This window comes from Lissotriton helveticus, chromosome 3_1 (genome assembly GCF_964261635.1).
Source record: "Lissotriton helveticus chromosome 3_1, aLisHel1.1, whole genome shotgun sequence".
Taxonomy (NCBI): domain Eukaryota; kingdom Metazoa; phylum Chordata; class Amphibia; order Caudata; family Salamandridae; genus Lissotriton; species Lissotriton helveticus.
In genome coordinates, this window is record NC_136061.1 from 1378256372 (window position 1) to 1378278677 (window position 22306).

The window sequence follows — 22306 nt, forward strand, 5'->3', positions numbered from 1 at the left end:
TTGTTGACTTCACGGAATAGAGCCATCAGAGTAAGCCATCCAGTTGCTCCAGACCTTATGGTGTTTGTCTGGGCAGCCACTGGATTTGTATATAGGGTTTACACTGCGGCACAGTAGCCTATACTTCATGTTCATTCAATCATTGGCCGTGCCTGTGCAGATCGCCAGCATCGTGCTATGTTCCTCTTAGCAATAAGGAAATCCATTGCAACAAGTAGTCTTGTGTGTCTGCTCCCTCCCCACTTGTCTATCAGCCCCAGTAAATCACTTATGGTTTGGGTACCACTGTCCTACCCACCAATTGCGATATTGTGGTGCACATGTTTTGTCAGTACCATTGTTTAAGGGGCCTTTCCATATTGTATGGTAAAAGGTACTCGGGGTTGTTGGCATTTTAAGCTACACAGGTCTAAGCCTCATCTTATTTAGCCTTGTTGGGATGTTGTAATGTGAGAAAGGTATTTAAGTTTAATTATTTACCGATTGATATATATCACAAGTGCCCTCTGGGCCATTCTTGCCTCCACCTAGTACTCCTTTTGTAAGGGTCCATGTTGACCTTTTCCACAACGTCACCATTGAGCCTGGGGTGTACTTAGCAGGCATGGCAAAAAGTGAAGATAGCTTTCCTGTCCATCTGCGACTGTTTTTTTTTTTTTGCAGAGTTTTATATAGCGCGAACTAGAACCGAACCGAATCAGTTATCAGAGCGCTTTACATAGCACCAGTTACGTTACATGGGGACACACTTTCATTTTAGGCACGGGGAGATTAAGTGATTTGCCCAGAATCACAGGGGTTTTTTGGCGTCGTTACCGAGACTCGAACCCAGATCCCCAGGTCCGAGGTCGAGCGCCTTAGCCGTTAGGCCAACCCCTCTCTCTGTTACATGTGTCTCCAGGCGTTGCACTGTTAGAGGACTTGTGTAGAATCAAGGGACGCCTTGAGTGCATGACACAATCAAAATGACAATAATATTGCATCCTCTCTATTGTAAATGTATGTAATTTGTTGGAATGTATATGGAATTGCCCTTCCAAGCTTCGGGGTTAGTTCCCGGCGCACAGTGGTATTTCCAATGTCGGCACTCCATGCCATTTGCTCCATCGCATTGCCTGATGTTAGCACGATAGGGGTGTTTGAGTTTCAGGTGGTAGGTGTGCAGGAACCATAAAGGAGGTTGAGTGTGCCGTGGAGATCAGGAGAATAGAGTTTGATCTGTAAAAAGCCAATTATTTACTTGCATAAGGTGGATAACCTAGTAATATAGCCTTATCTGTGTTTCCCAGACCCCCATCTTAGGGATTGAGTACACATTTGTGGTAGGAAATTCGAGGCATATCTCCTGCCCAGAGGAAGTTCACCATTGATGACTGTAGGGTGTGGGAGAAGTCAGGTGGTATGTCGTATTGGTAATTCTGTAATGTGTAAAGATGTCGGGGAAGCACTCTCATTTTAAGCAGTGCTCCCTTGCCCCCTTTGTTTAGTGGAAGACCTTTCAATGATTCATGCCTATCAGAATCCTGGTTCCTAAGAGTGTGATATTCATGTCCGCAGCTCGTTGTTTAAGTGCAATGTCCATCCCAACATTTTTAAATTGTTTGGTCGCCCATTGCAATGGGATGCCAGCCTTCATGTCCTGTTGTGCATCAGGGTTAGGTAGATTTAGGCCATTTAACGGTAAGGCTGTATGTGTCTGTGTAGGTCTGTGGCATAGATAAGGGTTGTGTAGATAGGTCTCAGGGTCACTGATATAGACAAGGAGGTTATCTGCATATAACACACTAGCCTCACGACTTTCACAAGAACCTGCACTCACGGCTTGGCTAGAGCACTTTCACGTAGCTGCGAAAGATGGGGCCAAAGTTCATGTGTTCCAGTAGGCGAAACATAAATTGCCAGTGGACAAATAAAAGACCTTTTTTAAATCAATTGATTTAAGGGCCGTGTTGCATCACTCGTTAAGGCTATCATGTTATTCAGGCATCGAAGACAGTGGCGGGTGCAACACAATGGTATAAAGCAGTTTTAGTCTAGGTTAGTCATGAAGTAGTCATCTTTACCAGTCGGTTCACCAAAACTTTGTTAGGATCTTGGTCTCCCTGTTAATAATGGAGATGGGTGTATATGGTTCACACGTTTCAGGTGGTTTCTGTGGTTTCAGGATCACTGAGATCATGGCTCCCTGTAAATCATATGGGAGCTCCCTGATCTCAAGGCTGCATTATAAGTGTGAAACAACGGTGGGTTCATCCGCGACATATGCCTCTTATTCATCTCCATTGGAAAACCATTTGGTCCTGTGTTTTTCCAGTTGGAAGCGCTTGGATGGATTCCAGTATCTCTTGCAGTGAGTGGTTCTTCTAGGTCTCACCTATCTGAGTCTGTGAGTTTGGGGACAGTCAAGTATTCAATGATCTGTTTATCCTGTTCAGCCGTGGGTGTAGGGTTGTTCTGTGTTGATGCATGTGTAGTAATTAACAAAGTCTCAGGCTATGAGACGAGGGGCTGAAACTATTTGAATACATTCATAGTTAGGCTGGGGACTAGCCAGAATTCGTGCTCCCTATTCGTTAGCCAGTGTAGGAGTTTCCCTGCCTTGTCCCCTCTTTCACACATTTTAAACTGGGTAGTTAGGTCTACTAGATTTGCTGTATTGAGTAGTTTCTGTCTAAGTGTCAGCCTCTTCATTAGTAGGGTGTATCGCTCTTGGTCACTGCGTGTTTCGATGAGGTCCCCATCTGGCATATATATTATTTGTTCTAAATCAGCTATGTCCCTGTGTTTTCGATATTTGGCTGCGGCTTGGTGAGATATTATTTGTCTGCACAGGGCCACCTTTGAGGCCTTCCATAGTATAGTGGGTGAATCCGCAGTATCTTTGTTCATGGTTAGGTAGTCAGCAATGTGTTGTCTGAGGTAGTAATCAAATGCAGTATCCAAGGTGGTGGTCCATGACTGAACTGAAGTCGCCACCCAGTATTTTTGGGCCTTTGAAGGATTGTAACAGCACTGTTGTGAATGCCTGGAGTGTATCCATCATGAGTGTTGCATACACTGAGGCAAATGTCCATTGTATGCCTTCATTGTCCCCTTCGGTACTGACAAAGCGGCCTAAGGTGTCACAGTAAGTTTTAGTGATTTGCAATGGAAAGCATCTATGTAGGAGAATAACCACCCCAGGGGAAATAGTTGTGTATCCTATGTAATATTCCCTGGTATAACCAAAGTTCTGCAAGAAGGGACGATTATTGCCAAGCAAGTGTTTCCTGCAATAACACCACTGGTGGAGAGAGGGGCCTAAGGTACTAGAACACTTAATTTTATTATTAAGGCCATTAACATTAATTGAGAGTGCGTTGATAGGTTCTGGTGTTTCCATCATGGGGTTTTGTTACTGTTTGTGTCTAGAAGGGGCAGAAAAGCAGAGCCGCATAAAAAGTATGCTAAGGCACAATGAAACTTGTATAACAACTCAAACATCGTAATACCCCAAGCCTCCCACAGCAACATCCTCCCACTCCACGCTTCCACCCTGTAGCATCTGTCACCCTTCCTCAACTAAGAATTAGATGGCAGTTCAGTAACTGGAACCCAAGCCAGACTGAGCCGGACCATTGATGGGAAGGATATAGTGCTGTTGACAATGTTCTAAGTTTAGAAGTGTGGCTCAATGGTTAGAGCGGCAGACCCTGATGCAGAGGTCTGGCCTGGGACCAAAGTTCAATTCCCGCCTCGGCGGCTCTTGGGCTCAATTTCCTCGGACCTGATAATTCTCACCTCAGTGCCTATTCTAATCATGGGTCTCACTCTGCAACTCTGGGCAATAGCTTGCTTAATCTCCACAACGGCCCCAACAGCGCTGGGATGCCTGGCTTCACCTTGGGGGTGCCCCAGGAGTGGACATTTCACAGGGAAAAGCCAGGAAGGGTGCCACAGCGGTATGCGTACAGCGCCAGGAAACCCCAGTTGGGGTATAAGTGCGCTTTACAAGTACAAATTGTAAGTAGGTGGTCTATTCAACTGTGTAAAGATTCTAATTTACTGTGGATCTAGGTGGTGATGATGGTGGCGTGCATTGCAATGGGTCATGAGAGGAAGCAAGGGCATTGTTGAGATGATCTTCCTCGATGTCCGATGGCAGACAGGTCCGGGAGCCTTTGCGTTTTTGTCCCATTGATTTCATATGGCCCTTTGGATGTCGTCCCTTGGTGGCATCTCTCTGCGAGGCATTGTTCCATCGACCAGGCCCAAAACGTCTCTGGGATCTGAAAGTAATTTGTAACTCCAAATCTCCCTTCTTTAGGTGTCACTGGGAACAAGAGCGTGTATTTGAATTGCTGGGCCTTGAGATGTTCTTTGACTTTGTCGTAGGACCTCCGCTGTTGGACCAAATGTGTGCAATCTGGAAAAATTATAATACAGCTTGCCTGGAATCGGAGGTCCTCTGCCCTGCGGGCCTCTGACAGTTGTGTGCCTGTCACTGTAATTCAGGAATTTGGTGATCATTGGGTGAGGGGGGTTCCTGGAGGGGGTTTTGGGGCTAGGGAGCAGCAGGCCCTTTCCACAACAAACCAACAGAGAGTTGAGATATGGGCATCCAGATAGCAATCAAAGTTGTTCGGGTGTGGGGCCCTCTACTCTGTCAGAGAACCTAGCAAATTGAAGGTTGCATCTACGATCTCTACCCTCTGCATCCTCCATACATGCCTCCAGGAGTTTAGAGCTGCAGGAGCATGACAAGACCGTTAGTTTAAGTTCTTTTACTAGATCCATGAGTTTGGACACACGACCCTCCGCCTTAAATATAGCACACCACCCGGTACAAGTCTTGGGGCAAAAAAGTTACCGCAACATTAACCTCACTGATTTTGGATAAGAGAAACTCTTATGGCTTCTAGAATAGCGTCCATGCTGTAAGATTTTGCAGGCGTGGTTGTTTAGCCTGCGCTTTTTCTGAGGGCCCTTGGCTATAGATGTTGGGTCGTACACTTGTCAATTTTGGCCTGGTCTGAGAGGTTGAAGGTTTTCCCTGAGCCATGTTGGTGTTGCTCTTGCTGTTCCACCAACAATAGGCCAGGTTGCATAGTCCTGACTGCTCCCTCACCTGTCTGGGCAAGGCTGTGGTAAGAGGAAGCATTAGGGGAAGGGGACCCAGCAGAGAAGGGTGTGGCAAATTACTTAGCCTACAGAGGGTTGAACTGCGGATTATCTGACTCCTGTCCCGCTTGCCTTACAGTTGGCGTGCATAAAGGCTGCAGGAGCAGTCAGTGTCCCAAGGGAAAGTTGCAGGGGCCCAGTTGGGCTGTAACAATTATTACAGCAGAAAGGTAGGGAAATTGGAAAAGGGTGCCAGGTGAAGCATTCACGTTTTGCCTCCTCCTCTCCCACTATTATGTGCACTATCAGTTGTCTCCCAAGGTGGGTCGCGGCAAGGATCTCTGAGAGGCTGCAGGACTGGACCTACCACACCCCCGAGAACACTCACCACGCCGGTCCTGAAGTTACACTCTGGACCTCGTATGGCTCTGCTCAAGGTCTCCCCTGGCCCATTAACTCTGACTGGGCTGTGCCTCCTGCAGGATGGGAGCCCTCGACACGTGTGCTTCAGCTTGCGGACGCACCCCAGAGTCCCAGGCCAGAGCCGCTGGGCCATAGGCCGCCTAGGTAAGGATCATCTCCTGCAGGGTCCGAGTGCCCACAAGCTTTGTCCCATCTTGTGTGCCTGGATGTTTCTGGTAAGTTGTGTCTGGCTTGCTGTCGCACCCCTAGCCCTGAGGTGGTGCCATGATAAAAGTAGGCTGAACGTGTGAAAACTGGTGTGGTAGTTTCTGCTGCATCAAAACATTGCTCCCAGTGCACTCCCCAGAAGCATTGGAGGGGTCCACCAGGGTGTCCGTCAGGTGAGCACTCCATATTATCACCTAGAATGAGAATTGAATTTGAGCCCCAGCCGGTAGCTCAGCGAGGCACGTCCACCATTGTGGCCTTACAAATCACCCCCCCCTCTAGGAAACTAAATTCTTGCCATCACTTACCGCCTGATTCATCAAGCTAAATTGCACTCGCAAAGGGCAAGATTCTCAGAATCTTGCCTTTTCCGAGTGCAATTTTTGCATTTGGGATTCATCATCCCAAATGCAAAATTCGCTAATTAAGAATTCGCACATTTGCGAAGAATTGAATTTAAGGAATCTCTATTTGAGATTCCTTAAATGCAATTCATGAAGCATTTTCAAATTGCGAAAATGCAATCTTGGGCCGCTATTTACCGAGAGGTCAGACCTCTCGGTAAATAGCAAAAACTTAGAAAAATGCTTTTAAAAGCATTTTTCTAAGTTGCATGTTGCACACACACATGTCCTTTGGACATGTGTGTGCGCAACACCTGTTTCAATTTGCATTTAAGGGGTGCTACAGGGTGTCCTTTGGACACCCCTGGCACCCTTTAAATCGCTATCTTATTTGCGATTAGCTAATTGCTAATCGCAAATAAGGAATACTCCCCATTCATTCCTATGGGCCTTTTGGCCCATAGGAATGAATGGGGAGTTATTCCTTATTTGCGATTAGCAATTAGCTAATCGTAAATAAGGAATGTGTAGGAATCGCTATTTATTTAGCAATTCCTACATGAATCCCGTTTTGCAAGTCCTTAATAGCGATTCGTTATGAATCGCTATTAGGGGCTCGCAAAACAGGAGATTGATGAATCAGGCTGAAAGTCTCTTTCGTTGGAGATGACTTGCTAGGCTCTAGGGTGGTAGAGTGACAGGCAGGGCAGTTAAAGCCTACAGAAATACTAGTGGGAAGACGTTCTGGAGGAAAAAGAGTTTGGCTTGAGCTTTTTACACTTTTTGGAAACTTTTTTACTAGGATTAATTTAATGTGACATATTGGTGAACATCTCATGACTTTGGCAGCGTCGGAGCGCAAGAAGAAACATCGGAGTATGGTGCGATTATGCCGACTGAAATGCACAAAAAGAGGCGGCCAAGTGAGAGGAAAGGACTAGGGTCATGTTTAATGAAAGTGTATTCTGCGATGGTCAAGTCCAGGAGAGTATAACCTAAAATGGTGGCGTTAGCGTGTGACTGCAATTAGGGTACAAGTCAAGCAGATAAAGATTTGCGCCAAGGACGACCATAGCAATTAAATGAAAGGTAAATTAATTCAAATAAGATGATGTGCTGTGGTCATCTTAGTAAATTAAATTGAACAGGTTAAAATATAATACAGATAGTGAACAGCAGGCTAAACAGAGATGCAACAAGTAACACGATGGTAAAAAAGGAAAACCTAAAACGTGGCAAAGAAGAATAAATACGTTGTAAGTAAGCTATAAAGAGAATAACAATAGGTAATGCAAAGTATATACTAAAAGTGTAGATAACAGAGAAGGAAGCATGACATATCGTTACAGGAAGAACCTCTATCAAAAGATGAAGTGGCAGGGAACCAGCTGAGAGATGGCAATGCAAGCAGTGAAATCACGTTTTTCTTTTGATGTAGTTGTTGATTGCTGCTGGGAGTAACAATGAAAGAATTATGGCTTAAAGTGACAGGTCTTTTCCATAAAGTTAACTATTAGAAGAGCCATTGAAACCAGTACACACGTGGTAACCAAAAAATACTTGCAGAAATAAAAGTATGCTCTTCTAGAAATTAAATGAATGTGCTGCAACTGTAGTGAAGAGTTGGACCCTTTTGGTTTAGAAGTAAAATACATGGTAATGAGCAAAGTCATATGTACAATTCTTAATGTGTGGATTTTTTGCTCATGAAACTATTAACAGATCCTTTCACCAGTCATATGTGAAAATATTAACACTTGTAACTAGTAATATTTCCAATCATTAGGGAAACGTTTGGGAACTTGATGGAGAATGATATTTCATTTGAGGAAGTCAATTAGGGCATGAAAGCCCTGAAAATTGGGAAATACTGAGGTTGAGTTTCCTCAACGCCAATGTATTATTAGTAAAAAAATAATCTCCTTGCTCGTGTTCTCCCTGATCTATAAAGAGGTTCTTTAATTTAGTCAAGGAAGACATTACTGACAGTATTGTTGGGTGAATATAAGGACATTTTGCAGTTGTGTCCAAGCTAACAGCCTGTTTCTCTCTTGAGGTTTTGTGCAAAAGTGTAAATAAAAGTATTTGTTAACCCCTTCGCAGCTGGGGGGATTCTCCCGCTGTGCTGGGGGGCGGGGGGGCACGTACAGCGCCCCCATGCTCATGACGAGGTCAGCTCGTCACGAGCCACGGCGCTCCGGTGCTCATGACGAGCTGAGCTCGTCATGACCGCGCCCATTCCAATGGAACGTTCAGCTCAGCAGGGGAATCAGCCCAGCATGCGAGCGTTCCACGGAACGGGCGCGGTCATGACGAGCTGAGCTCGTCATGAGCACCGGAGCGACGTCACTCATGACGAGCTGAGCTTGTCATGAGCATTCAAGAGGTTAAGTAGCTTCCTAATGGAGCTGATACACATTGACTGATTGGCATTTCAAAAGCGCATGGGAGGTTCTAAAGATATATCATATAATTTCAACTGAGCAAACCAAATCCTCTTGGGTCTTGACGGAAGGAAGGCATTTGATCACTTCATGTCAAGTGTTACTACTCTTACCTTCTGAAAGCTCCATTCCAAAATGATATAAATGTATGAAGTAAAATTATGCTTATCTGTAGGACACTTAAGAAACGTGATTATTAGAAGGTATCTTCCCAGTGGGAATCTAAGCCGATGGTCTACCTAGAGATTATTATTACTGGGGAACATTGGTTTACTGAAAAAGCTAAAAGCTGGTTTAGACTTTGAATGTCCAAAAACAGCAGAAAATGTAAATTATCTGCCTGGACTGATATTAGTGCAATTAAAACGAGCATCTTCAAAACAATTCAATATTTCTTTCACTGCCAGTGAATATCTTATGAACCACTATTGATTATTAAAATGGAAATTATGGAATTCCTCAGAAAGGCGCTAAGATCTCTTTAGACAAGTTTGAAATCCCCTTTCATTTTCCAAATTTGTGGGAATGTTATCAAGGCTTCATACTTATTCAGGATAAATATTGATATCTTCCAGGAAATAGGAGACTCAAAAGGGGTTGACACTGAAAGGTTTGCTTAATTAAGCACTCCAAAATATGCAGCATTATTTGTAGACTGTGAAAACAGTTTTTTTTGTTTTAAGTCTACTTAAAGTATGTTTAAACATGTGATGATGAAAATAAATATTGATAGTAATAATCTCTATTGTACTATTGTAGACAACTCTTCTACCTAAATCTGGTTATAAAGATGTTAAGAAAAAATTGAACTGTATTAGCACCCATCTAGATCTACCTTTTAAAGGGGACTGCGTGTGCCTGTACAAATGTATATGCTTGTCCTTTCCTTAAAAACTGCTGTAGAAGTGGCAAAATACTTTGTCCCTTTCTATCTCGGCGTGGATGGCACTGTGCTAATCCTGTGCTTAAAGACTTTGATAGAAAGGCAGACCTATTTGGTGAGCATATTTAGAGTGTTGCTGGTGTTGAGGGTGCTCTTATACAGGAGCTGTTTTCCACCTAAAATTGAGAACTACCCAGAGATATTTGCTTCATTTTTGCACAAATATATATATATATATATATATATGTGTATATATATATATATATATATATATATATGTATATGTATATGTATATTATATATATATATATATATATATATATATATGTATCTATTAATTTATTTGTCTTTTTTTCTTGGTTACATGAGCTAAGTTATGCTCTCATAGCACACGGAAACTTTAGGAATCCAGGCAGAAACCATTATGAGTGTCGAAGCATTGCTTGGATATTCGTTGCCAATAGAGATTGTGTAAGAAACTGCTAGATCAGGAAGAAAGCATCCCATTAACACGTTAATAAAAACATTTTGTTAATGAGCCAGAGATATGGCTGAATGGGAATTCAGATAGTGCTTCAATATGGATTAATCACAAGGTCACATGGGGAGTTGTTATATTGGCACATTATTTGTAGTTAAAAATATATCTCTTGTTGTGCTTTGTTTGAATGCAATACGTCTGAAGCTTGTGCCCCCCCACTTTGCCACTCTAGCACATGATTAATTTTTATATTGTCCCCTAGTCAACAGTGCAGTGCTTCTTTGGTTCTGGGGTTTTAAAAGATTTATGTTAGAACAATGTTAGAACAAATGCAAATTACTTTACATAACGTAATAAAGTCCCTCTCGCTTGCAAGTTTTTTTTTTCGAGTCGGCAAACTCAGAGTAATACAACATAGTCATCCCTCATCACAGTACAGACTATCTCAGTGCACTGTGGTCTCTGGACCACACTGTCACAATATCTCACTACAACTAAATCTGGCGAGGACCTTACTGTAATTATCCTCTCCACCTCCCGCTGCAACAATCCTGTTTTCACTTGCTTACACGAGTACACATTCATGATACATTCCTTGATGCAGCATACTCTTTGAAGCATTTTGAGAAGGTATATCTTCCCAACTGGTTTTCGTAGAGACCCTGGTTTCCTATATGATTGTTAGGATGTTTTCAAATTTCAATGACTGTAGCGAAAGTTATTAAACCCCTTTCTGAAAATCCTCCAGCACAGATATTTATTAAATTATTGTTTTAGTGTAGATACTTATCTCTTAAGATGATTATGTACATAATTTGGATAAAAGAAGTTTGATGCCTTTGTGTTTTAAGATAAGGTTTTCGGTATAGCTTTTGAATTGTGTTCTTTTCATTGCAGATCAAAGTTTAATTCTGGGTTGATAGCACAATATCATTAAAATAGGCTTTGGGTCTGTCCCCTTCAACAACTGACTTTTATGAGGAGCCTTACTCTGCCCTTTTGCTTGAGACTGTTAATCGTCACATCTTGACTTAGCCCATAGCTGTATTTCATTCTCATCTAATACTATAGGGTGTTAGGATGTATATTTCTGCCCTATGCATTTCTCTGTCCCTCTCTTGCCAGCTCGCTCCCACCTCTCTTCATTCCTCTTTATGCTCTTTGCTTCCCCACACTCAAAACCCCCTTCCCTTCCCTTCCTACCTCCCACACCTCTCTTCTTTTATGCGCTCTTCCTCCTCCCCAACCTGCTCATCCCCTCATTGCTCCCTTTCTCCACCCTCTTGTTCATCCATCTCGCTCCTCTCTCCTTCATCTGCGTGTTGTTTGTTCCCACCCTTGTCACTCATTGTCACTGTCCCGTCTGCCCTTTGTTGCAGGGTGACTAAAAACCTTTAGAAAATGATAAGACATGGACTCCTCTTTGACGAAGTGAAGACAGCTCTTTACTGTTGCATCAGGAAGACTGACCCTCATCACACAGGCAGGCAGCTGGTCTCAATTTGATACTGCACAAGCAGCTTCTTTTATGCAGAGTTAAACTATAAAAGTTCAGAAGTAGATCATTTCGTCAGTTACATATTAATACATGATCATAAGTAACATTAGGTCACCTGTGTTCCCTTGACTTTAGCCTAATTCAATACTTAGCCTATATTGCAGTTTCTAACAATGCTTAACAAACTTAGACATTCTTTGTTCGTGAATGCATGTATTTTTGTGGTAAATGCAATTTTAGTGGAGTGTGTGCTTTATCATTGTGCACTTGAGACGTCCGTGTGCTCTAAGCTAATTGGATTTTCTGCACCCACTTTCTAATCAAGTTGCAATCAATTTGCGCGCTGGTGAACCTGTGTGCTAAATCCATAAATACCTTCAAGCGTGCTAAACACAAGTTGACCTTTAACTTCAACCCTTTCAGGTTACTTATTCCATTATGTCTTCAAGTGAACTCTTCACCTTTCTCTGGTCTGTACAAGATTTGGACCTACACTGTTCTTTCACTACTTACTGCCCTGTGCTTTCTGCTGATGTTTGTTGTTGCACTATGTTTTCATTGTTGAGATTTTCTATTGTATGTTCATATTTAAAATTTCTTATAACACCTTTCCTCTTGGCAACTTCTCATAAGTCCCACCAGAATCAGGCATTTTTTATTTTTTTGTTTAATAGCAATGTACGGTGGTCTGTATTGAAGCCTTCCCTGCCCTCAATGTGGTGCTCTTTTTTATGTCTAATGATAGTCAAGGGGAATGTGAGACTTCATTGTAGTCCTTCCTTTCTTTCGGTGTCATAGAAACTAAAGAATGACTACAATGAAAACTTCTTTGCCAACCCACCTTATTAGATACAGGAACCGGATGTATTGAAGGCAAGGGAGCCCTAATGCCTTTTGTATCTTTGTATGGCATTGATGTGTTCATCCTGCAAGCATATCATAATGATTTGCTTTTGCCAAAACCTTTGCAAGTTGTAAGTGTCTGAGTGAAATCTGACAAATATATTATTAAATACACAGGGAAGTGTATGTTAGAAATTAGTATTTTCCCTTTTACCCCTACCTAAAAACCTTATATTTTGAACATTAATAACATCTATGTTTTAATTTCAGTGGATGAAGGATATGTGGCGATCAGATGCATGCTATTCAAGCTATGGCGTGGATGGATCTACGTGTTCATTTTTTATTTACCTCAGTGAGGTGAGTATTCCTCTACTTTTGCTCAAAAATGTACTGTGTGATTTGTGTACATGAGTTATGCTTCAAGAAAGAAACTTAGATTTCCCAGTAGGTAATGTGTCCTACAGCTATTAGCAGATGTAGACTTCCATAGTCAATCTTGTGTACTTTGACACTAACTCGGAAGAAATAAAACAATTTATTTTCTATGACCATTCGTTCCTTAATCACTCATCTGATATTGCTAATTAAGATATTTTACTACACTATTCATTTCTTAGTGAGGGATAACAAAGAGGAACCTAATTTAGATAATGCATGCATTGTAGAGTTATGATTTCTAAACATTAGTTTGCTAAATTATACTTTCAGAATCTTTCATGCATACATTGTTTATTTATTTATTTATTTATTTATTTATTCAAAGTTTTATATAGCGCGAACAGGATCCTTACAGATATCAGAGCGCTTCACAAAGACAGGGAAGGGGCAGTAGGAGTCAACAGAGATAATGGGAGACAGTATAATAGTCAATAACATGGTAATAACATGGATAATAAAAACATACATAAAACCAATCCATATACAATCAGGTAAGGGAGTAATATAGGAACAGCACAGGTCATTGATCACACTACAGAGGTGTACAGGTGGATCAGTAAACCAACGTGTATCATATCTTGGTCGGTAGTAAGAGAGTAGCGTAGTAGTGCCCCCAACAAGTAGAATATAGTGCCAGGGGATAGGGTGAGCAGTGATACAAAGCAATGCAGAGTCTCTGTACCAACATCTATAACGATCAGGAGATCTTGGCCAGAAGGATGGTTTTCACCTCTTTCTTGAAGAGTGCAGTGGAGGAGATCAGCCTGGTTTCAGGAGGGAGCGCATTCCAGATCCGGGGAGCCATCCCTGAGAAGGAGCGCTTGTAAGTTTTCACTTTCCGGAATCTACGAGGTTTCAGGAGAAGATTTTTTGTGCTCCTATTGGATCTCGGACCTCCTGATATAGACAGCTTTTGAGCGAGGTAGTTAGGTGCCTTGTGGTGCACGGCCGCGTGTGTCATAACTGCAATTTTTAGCTGTATTCTGGCTTCAAAAGGCAGCCATTTTAGAGACTTTAGGTCTGGGGATATGTGCGAATGCTTTCTAGAGCCAGTAATGAGTCTCGCGGCAGCGTTCAGGGAGGCTCTTAAGGGTGCTGTTGTTGATAGCGGGAGACCGCTGAGGGCCACAATTCCATAGTCTATTCGAGGGATGACTAAAGCTTGTACAGCAGTTTGGAAGTCTTTGGCCGGGAGGAAGGGTTTAATTTTCCTCAGTGTGTTAATTTGGAAATTAGCTGCTTTTGTGGCTTTGCTGACGTGCTGCTGCATGTTGAGCTTGGCGTCGAGTGTGATGCCTAGGGATTTCGCCGAGTCCACGATGGTAGGTTGGACATTGAGTGCTGTTAGGTTGTTGAGCCAGGTTTGGGTGGTGGAGATTTTCGCCGGGGGTGAGATGAGTAGGAACTCAGTTTTCAGAGCATTTAGTTTGAGGTGATTATCGGCCAGCCAAGCTTGGGTGTTAATAAGCGTGGAATTCAGATGTATGATATCTTCCGGGGATTGTAACTTTAGATAGAGTTGTGTGTCATCGGCGTACATATGGAATTGTACATTGGATGCTTGAAGCAAGGTGGCGAGCGGTTCCATAACGAGGTTGAACAGTGTAGGGGAGAGGGTGGATCCTTGTGGAACACCTAGATCTACAGGCACAGGTGTAGATAGCACATTGTCGATCTTGAACCTCTGAGACCGGTTGTGAAGGAATGACGAAAACCACTTGAGAACAGTTCCCGATAACCCCATTCTAGTACTTAGCAGCTCCAGCAAATTCTCATGTTTGACCGTGTCAAATGCAGACGAGAGGTCAAGAAGGATGAGGAGGCAGGTCTCATTGCGATCCAGAATTTGGAGGGCATCATCAATTATGTGTGTCATAGCTGTTTCAGTGCTATGTTTCGCTCTGAAGCCTGATTGATGAGGGTTGAGGAGGTCAAATTGATCAATGTGTTTTGTCAGTTGGAGTTGGACACATTTCTCCAGCAGTTTGGCCAGTGTGGGGATATTGGTGATGGGCCGGTAGTTGTTTAGGTCAGACGGATCAGCTGTAGGTTTCTTGAGTAAAGGCGTGACTTGCCCCACCTTAAGGGAGTCTGGAATGTGGCCTTGTTGTAAAGAGCTGTTGATGATCTTGGTCCAGAGAGGGAGGAGCAGGGGGATAAAGTCTTTTACAACATTAGCAGGTAGAGGGTCTGTGAGGTGATTAGAGGGCTTCAAGGTGCAGAGCAGTTTGTGTATTGCTTCTTCCGAATAGGTATCGAAGTACTGCCAGGATGCCTTGTTTTTAGGTTGAGTGTCTGCCTTTCTGGTGTGGTTGGGGTATCGGCTTACATCCATGATGAGGTCATTTCTTATGTTGTCAGTCTTTAGTTTAAAGAAAGCAGAGAAGGCTTCACAGTGTGGGGTGTCATTTGTTGTGCTGTTTGATTGCGTGGGTTGTGACTTTGTTTGGGTCTTGATTAGCTCGAACAGCTTTCTTGGCCTGTTCTTCGCTTGGTCCAACTGGCGGCTGAAGAAGTCAGTCTTTGTGCGCTTTATTTTCCTAAAGTAGGCATTTCTCTTGTTCTTAAGCTTTTTGAGATGCAGTGCTGAAGGGTCCGATCTCCAGGTGCGCTCTGCCATTCGCATATTACGCCTTTCGTCATTGAGCCTGTCATCATACCAGGGGTTAGAAATTTTGGTGGAGACTCTCTTCAGTTGCAGAGGGGCGACTTCATTGACTATTGTATTCATAGAGTCAAGGTAGTGGTCAGTCAGTGATTGAACATCTGAGGCACCTGAAGGGGGAAGGAGGAGGTTGCCGATGTGGGGAGGTAGTGTGGAGGGGTTAAGATTCTTCAAATCCCTTTTCCATGTTTTGGATTTGATAGGTTGCGTAGGGTTAGGTTTAACTTTTTCGTTGATAAAGAAGGTGATAATGTGGTGATCTGACCAATCGCAGGGTAGAATCGCCTCCAGTTGAATAGCGTTCTCTTTGGCAATGATGAGGTCGAGTATCGCGCCTTTGTCGTGTGTTCGTTTATCGCATAGTTGGGTGAGGTCAAGCGCATTGAGGAAAGTTTTGAGACTATTCACCACGGTGTCTTTCTGATCGTTCCAGAGGAGATTGAAGTCACCCAGGTATACTTGAGTGGTCTGCCGACCGGCGTTGGAAGTGATCAGGTCCATGAATTGTTGGGTGAATATGAGATTGTCACCAGGCGGGTGATAGATGAGATGTAAAGCACAGACTTGCTTGCCCTCACTGGTGATGTCGAGGCAGAGGAGTTCACAGGAGGAAAGGGAGGGGGAGGTGACTTGAGTAACGGAAAGGTTGCTCCTAAAAATGCATGCAATTCCCCCGCCCGTCTTGCCAGGAGACCTGTCCAGCCTAATGATGTGATAGTTGGGGGGGACTAGTATGTCCATAATCGGGGTAGAGGCTTCAGTGAGCCACGTTTCCGTTAGAATGGCTAGGTCCAGCTCCCTATCTGAGACGAGATCCGCGATGTCGGAGGCATGTCTCTGGGCCGATCTGCAGTTTAGTAGGATGCATTTGAGTTTGGGCGAGAGAAGGGTGGTCGAGCTTTCTAGTGTGAGGGGAACTTTTCTGAGGTTGTTAGGGACGGAGCCTCTGTTGTTGAGTGTTGGGAGCCTCAGAGGGTTAATAAGAATTGTGGGTATGGGGATGTGTGAGTTGGAAAAGACTTTTACCGGACCTGGGCCATAAGAGTGTAGGAGAGAGCATAGGTCGCGGTCCGACAAGGGGTTGAGAACACGACGGGGGCGGTGGGAATTATTGCGAGCGGGGATAGTAGGCCATTGCTGGTGTCGTCGGGGGCGAGGGTATGTAGGGAGGGTGCGTCGTTTGTAGGGTAGTTGGGTGGTGGGAGGTAGACTGGGCTGTGAGGAGAGAAGGACTTTGATTGCGTGGACGTCTTTTTTGATTTGTGACATTTCCTCTTTGACTTGTTGGAGGGTGGATAAAGTCAGGTCAGGAGGGTCATTGGGGAAGGTGTTGGTGGAGAGAGCCGTTGGTGAGTGGTGGAGTAGTGAGCTGGAGAGCAGGCAGGGTATCGGGGGGGGGGGGGTATACTAGCGTTGTTGCGGGGTTCCGCGGTGCTAGTGAGTGGGATGGTATTCAAGGTGTGGACGTGTTTGTGGGCGAGGGGTGAGGGTATTGGAGGTGTGGCAGGCTGTGGTTGGGAGGCATAGGTAGTGACTTCAGTGGGAGACGGTGCTGGTGAGTAGAAGAGTGAGTGAAGGCTGAAGACAGTGGGGGAGACAGGAGGGTAGTGAGGGCTGAGAGTAGGAGGTGGGAGAGAGGGGGATGCTAAGGTAAGGGGGGAGGTATGTTCTGTATCTTTTGTTGGGAGGGAGATAGAGTTGTGAGTGGGAGTGGGGAGGGAGCAGGGAAGGAAGAGGTGTCTGCCGTGGGGGGGATCGGGGGGGGGGGTGGATAAACTCCGAGTGATGGTCTGTGCAGATGTAGGCGTGTTGTGGGTGGGAGTTGTTGTGTCAGGTGTGAGAGACTCGTGGGTGGGGGTGGGGAGGGAGATGGGGAGGGAGAGGTGTCTGTCATGGGGGGGATGGGAGTGGGGGGTGGATAAACTTTGGGCGGTGGCTTGTTCAGATGGTGGTGTGTTGTGGGTGGGGGATGTTCTGTCCGGGGGGAGAGGGATGGAGGGGGTGTGGGTGGGGATAAGAAGGGTCATGTTAGAGGGGCTGCTAGTATGTGCAGTGGAGATATTTGTGACTGTCATTGGGGAGTGGGGAGCGTTAACAACAGGTGGGCCATTTACTGGGGAGCTGGGGGTAGAAGTGTAGTAGGTGGTGGCTGCGACGTCAGGGGTGCTAGTGCTGGCGGAGTTCTGTGTAGGGGTCCGCAGCTTGGAGAGGTGCTCTTTGAACTTGGGGAACAGGTTGTCTAGTAAATCCAGGTTCTTGTCCGTGGATTGGATTAGGACAATCCCGTTATTGTAGATAGTAATGGTAGACCTGCCAGGGAAGAGGTGGGAAGGTGTGATGGTGAGAATTAAGCCATGAGTTGTTTTCCTGGTGGTGGAGACTGTGAGTAGGGATAGGAAAGTTTTTCTCCATTGGGCTCTGCGTGAGGTGTGGAAGATGATATCGGTATTCAGAGCTCCATTGCCCGATGAGAAGTAAGTGTCGGCAAAGGGTGTTTCAGGGTGCGACCTCAAGAAGTTGTGTTTAAAACGTTTAGGGGCATTTTTGGAGAGAGGAGTGGAGGGGTAGTTAATTCTAAAAGTGTGCTTGCCGTTGAGCTCCATTTTGGGGAGGCTGTGGTGTTAAGTGTAGGAAGAAGGACGATAGTACAAACTGTCAGCCGCTAGTTACAGGGCCAAGGACGACACTAGTGAGTGATCAAAGATATAAGGAGTAGAAGTCGGTGTGATCCCCGAACAGACAGTGCGTAGGTGCATCTTACCACAAGTATCCTATATATGAGGTAGCGGTCGGCTTACACCGTGAAACCAACTATGAGAGGTAGGACCGATTAGGTGGAAGCCAAGTTACATATTAGAATGTACGAGGTAACAGCAGTGTAGCCTAGGCGTAGAAAGTGGCTGTGTGCAGCTTACATGATAGAGTGAGTTGAATGAGGTAGTAATAATCAGTGCAATAACGTGATGTAGCTTACATCAAAAAAACCAACAAATAAATAAATGCGGTAGCGGACAGTGAATGATGGGGATAGAGGTGAGATATGTGCAGCTTGCCGCATATAAAATGCAGGCTAAAATAGGGCTAAACTACTAATGAGTTACTGCATCCCATAAATGTGCATACAAACTGCAGCAATAACAGATATAACACTAGAATATACGATAGTAATGTGATAGCAATGCATACAGTGTAGGAAGCCAGTAATAATAAAATAAGATAGAATAAAATAAAATAGAAACTGCAGTAAAGGCAATGACTAGTCCATGATGGCCGCTGAGTAGAGAGAGAGGTCAGTCTAAAATGGCCGCCAGATAGGTCTGGAGACGCTAGTCCTTTTTTGTTGTTATTGCTTGGAGCAAGGAAGAGAGGATCGATTAGTCCTCTTTTTGTTGTTACTGATATCCGAGCAGAGAAGAGTAGTTTCAGAGTCTGTTCGGCCGGCGCAGGAACTTGCATACCAAGGGGAGTCTTATCTCAGTTTTTTATTATCTTAAGAGGGGCTGCTGAGGGGCCTCGTGGGCTCAGGCGGTACAGGAGGGGATTAGGTACTCAGTTTATGACCCCCGCCACTTTGAACAACAGAGGTTTTGTAAAACAAAACGAGTGGGGCAGAATGTGCACATTTCCCATAAAACGCAGAAGTGGGGCAAAACAAATACCTTCTTTAGCTGTCGCTGTCACTTCGGCAAAGACGATCTTCGCTAGCGTTTGCAGACCAGTCGGTCTGTCTGTTCCTAATGCAGCTGGGTGTTGGATACAAAGGGGGGGAGGGGGGGAACGACCATCCACCCTACAGCAAGGCGTCAGCTTCCTCTGGTGTCAGCTTCCTCTGGTGGCGGCTTCCTCTGGTGGCGGCAGGCAGGGGACGAACAGCCAGGCGAACAGTTTGCCAGGCAGGGCAGGGAGATCACTCCCGTTGTGAGTCAGACACCGGGTCTAACCATCACCCAGTCAGTCTGGCGTGTGCGACGGTGCTCACGACGGTGCTCACTCAGGCTCCGCTAAAGCTCCCCTCGCCTGCAGACTCATCATCCAGAGTGAGCGTCGAAGCCGATGTTTGCAGATGGCTCCCGCTCCCGGCGTGGCAGGGCAGGCTCCAGCCGACCTCCGTCCCACTGATCCCACCAGCCACAGGGCTCCTCTCCGCTAGCTCCTCAGACGGCGGTGCCCCACTCCTCAGATCGCCCCCAGCACTCAGCCTCTCTCGGCACTCCAATGACGCCGTGACTCCCTGCTGCCTGCTGCGGGGCTGCGGGGCCGGCGGCTCTGCTCCACTGATGGCAGCCACCCATGTACCTGACCGCGTCACTGCCGTGGATCGGGCGGTGGGGGGGCCGCCGCCGTGAATTGCCGCCGTGAATCCTGTGGAGCCGCTCCGGTGTTAGCAGGCAAACCCCCGCAGGCAGGCGCCCTCCCGCAGGCAGCACAGGGCTCACCGATCCAAGAGAGAGATCCCTGATGTAGGCAGCTCCTGCGGTGCGCAGCTCTTCAGGCAAACCCCCGCAGGCAGGCGCCCTCCCGCAGGCAGCACAGGGCTCACCGATCCAAGAGAGAGATCCCTGATGTAGGCAGCTCCTGCGGTGCGCAGCTCTTCAGAGTGGTCCGGTGCAGAACGGGCGCCTTCCTTCGACCTCAGGGCGATCTCGGACTCCAGCACCTCCAGAGACCAGCTCCATCGCCTCCAACGTCCAGCGCCAGAGCAGCAGCCGTCCTCTCAGCAGCAGATCTCGAGGCAGCTAGGCAGCTCTTGTGACCAGGTAATATCACTAGCTTTTGCATCCAGTTACTTGCTCCAGTTACTCTTTGTTGAATCCTCGAAGATGCGGGTGCTAACGGGGATTAAATCCAGAATTGGAACCCCACGCACTCGGAGCTCTGATCAGGAGCTCCCACCCGGTGGCCATCTTGTTATTTTATTGTTTATTGTTTAATTGTTAAAGTTATTAATGCATTTTAAGTGCATTTGAATAAATGTTTATGTTCTAGCTGAGACTTGTGACAACTCAAAATGAGAATGGCGTAGGAATTGCATACAACGCAATCAATTAACACTTCCTTAGCCAAGTAGCATGTGGGCAGTGGGCCAGTTCTATGTGCTGAAGTTCTGTTGGCATTTGTGGACAGGAGTTTTTATCTTTATGAAAGCTATGGTCTAGATAGTTGAAGGCGATGCATTAAAAAAATAACTTTTTTCTCTTTAGCTTGAACTGAAGATTGCTCCTCTTGAGCATTATACCTTAAACCAGGTATATCATCCTCTAGTGATTTTTTTTTTGCAATACATAAAAATAAAACATTGATCTCTTTAACCGTGCTTCCTAAACACAGTAAACATAATGAACCCTTAGCTGGGGTGTAACATTGACAAATATCTCATGATACATAGTTATACATGCTTGTTTTCCTATGAAATGTCCTACCGTCAGCTGTGAGTGTCTGCCAGACCCTTCTGCTTGCTTGGGGTGACTATTCCCATATAGTGCTGAAGGGAATTTCCTGGAGCTTGGCCTCAAACATTAATCCTATGGTAATTATAGCATGCGCCGCATACCTTCATCTACCAATTCACAAGCCCAGTGTTATGTTGTCCACTATTCCTATATATATATATAAAGTTTCCTGCTCTAAATAGCTTTCTCCAACGAGGTATCTGCAGAGACGTCCTATACCATGGCACTGACCCAATCTCAAGATTGTTTCCTTCAATAGTTCACTGGCACACTTCAGAGACTCTGAAGCACTTCATTCCTCTCCTACGCTGTGATCTCAAGCTATGCAGCAGCAAGGATGTGAAAGGTGAGGAAGGGAGTTTAAGGAAACCAGACCCACCTAGCCACTTATGATCAATGTAGTAGTTGACAGATTTCAGGACTTGTTAAAGGAGAAAAGATGTTGATAGGAAATCTCTATTTTCTTCTTGCGTCCCGTGATATTTTAATGTTTCTGGATATGGATAGCTGGCGTATTTGGCCTCTTTTCAGTGAGGAAATGCCAAGTGGCTCCTTGCTACATGTGCCTTTCCCTAAACATGATCACCCTATTGGCTATTTAACCGTCATATCTGATACATCTGCAAGTCTGCTATAGACTGTGGACATATAGTTTAAGCTGCATGATTGTGAAATACTCCATGAGTCTGTAGCAAAGATTCTATGATTCGCATCTAAGTACAACCAATTACGAGTTTAGAGGCAGCCATGTCATAGCCCTGGCCAAACATGCACATTGAAATGGAGACTGAATCTGTTTTTACCAGTGGAATGACAAATATAATGCAGTGTAAGCCTGCTGTCAGTATTATGCCTGATGCAAAAAAGGCCTAACTCCAGAGTATGTTAATCTAAAAAAATGTGAATTGAATAATCAAGTACATTTTAAGCAAGTGACAAGAGATTAGGAGCTGTGCTGCAAGTAAAGCTATGCTCTTTAAAATAAGCATCATTTCAAAAACCCAATTATGTGTATTTAGTTTGGTAAGATTATAGGGAAGTAATTTGTGTGGCAAATAAGTAATGAAAATAAAAATAATTAGGCAACATGTTATTTTTAATATGTTACACATCCTGCTGTCTTTAATCTCCTGCTTCTGACTGAACTATCTGCAGCTCACTACGCAGTGGAATCTATTGCAGCTACCTCATTTCCTGGAGATGTGGCTTCTCTCTAGAGTTCAAAGCTTTTCCAAACAGTAGGATTCTTGGTCTTCTGCTACCTTCTGATAGGTCTTATCAAACGCAGCTTGCCACTGATCAAAACTCTACTGAGAACGATGTCTGCCAGCCTGTCACTGCCTCCTATTCTAATAATTCCTTCTTTAAATGAGCCGAACACTCTTCAAAGCACAGGTGCCACAAAGCCATCCTTTCTGGTACTGCTCTTTTGTGTTAACATCAGTGGATCAGAAGAAAGCCCCAACACGGACCACAATGAATTGTAGAGGTCCCACAGACTTCAATTAGACCTTCTTCCCAGAAGAT

General features: G+C 44.9%; 1 protein-coding gene across 2 annotated transcripts in view; it reads left to right on the forward strand.

Moving 5' to 3' along the window:
* Positions 1–22306, forward strand: part of MGAT5 (alpha-1,6-mannosylglycoprotein 6-beta-N-acetylglucosaminyltransferase) — an 863195-nt gene that overhangs the window by 337843 nt on the left and 503046 nt on the right. For both annotated transcript variants that reach the window (XM_078682019.1, XM_078682020.1), the window contains exon 5: positions 12494–12583. In XM_078682019.1, coding sequence (XP_078538145.1) covers positions 12494–12583 — 90 coding nt within the window. The remainder of the gene's footprint in view (positions 1–12493; positions 12584–22306) is intronic.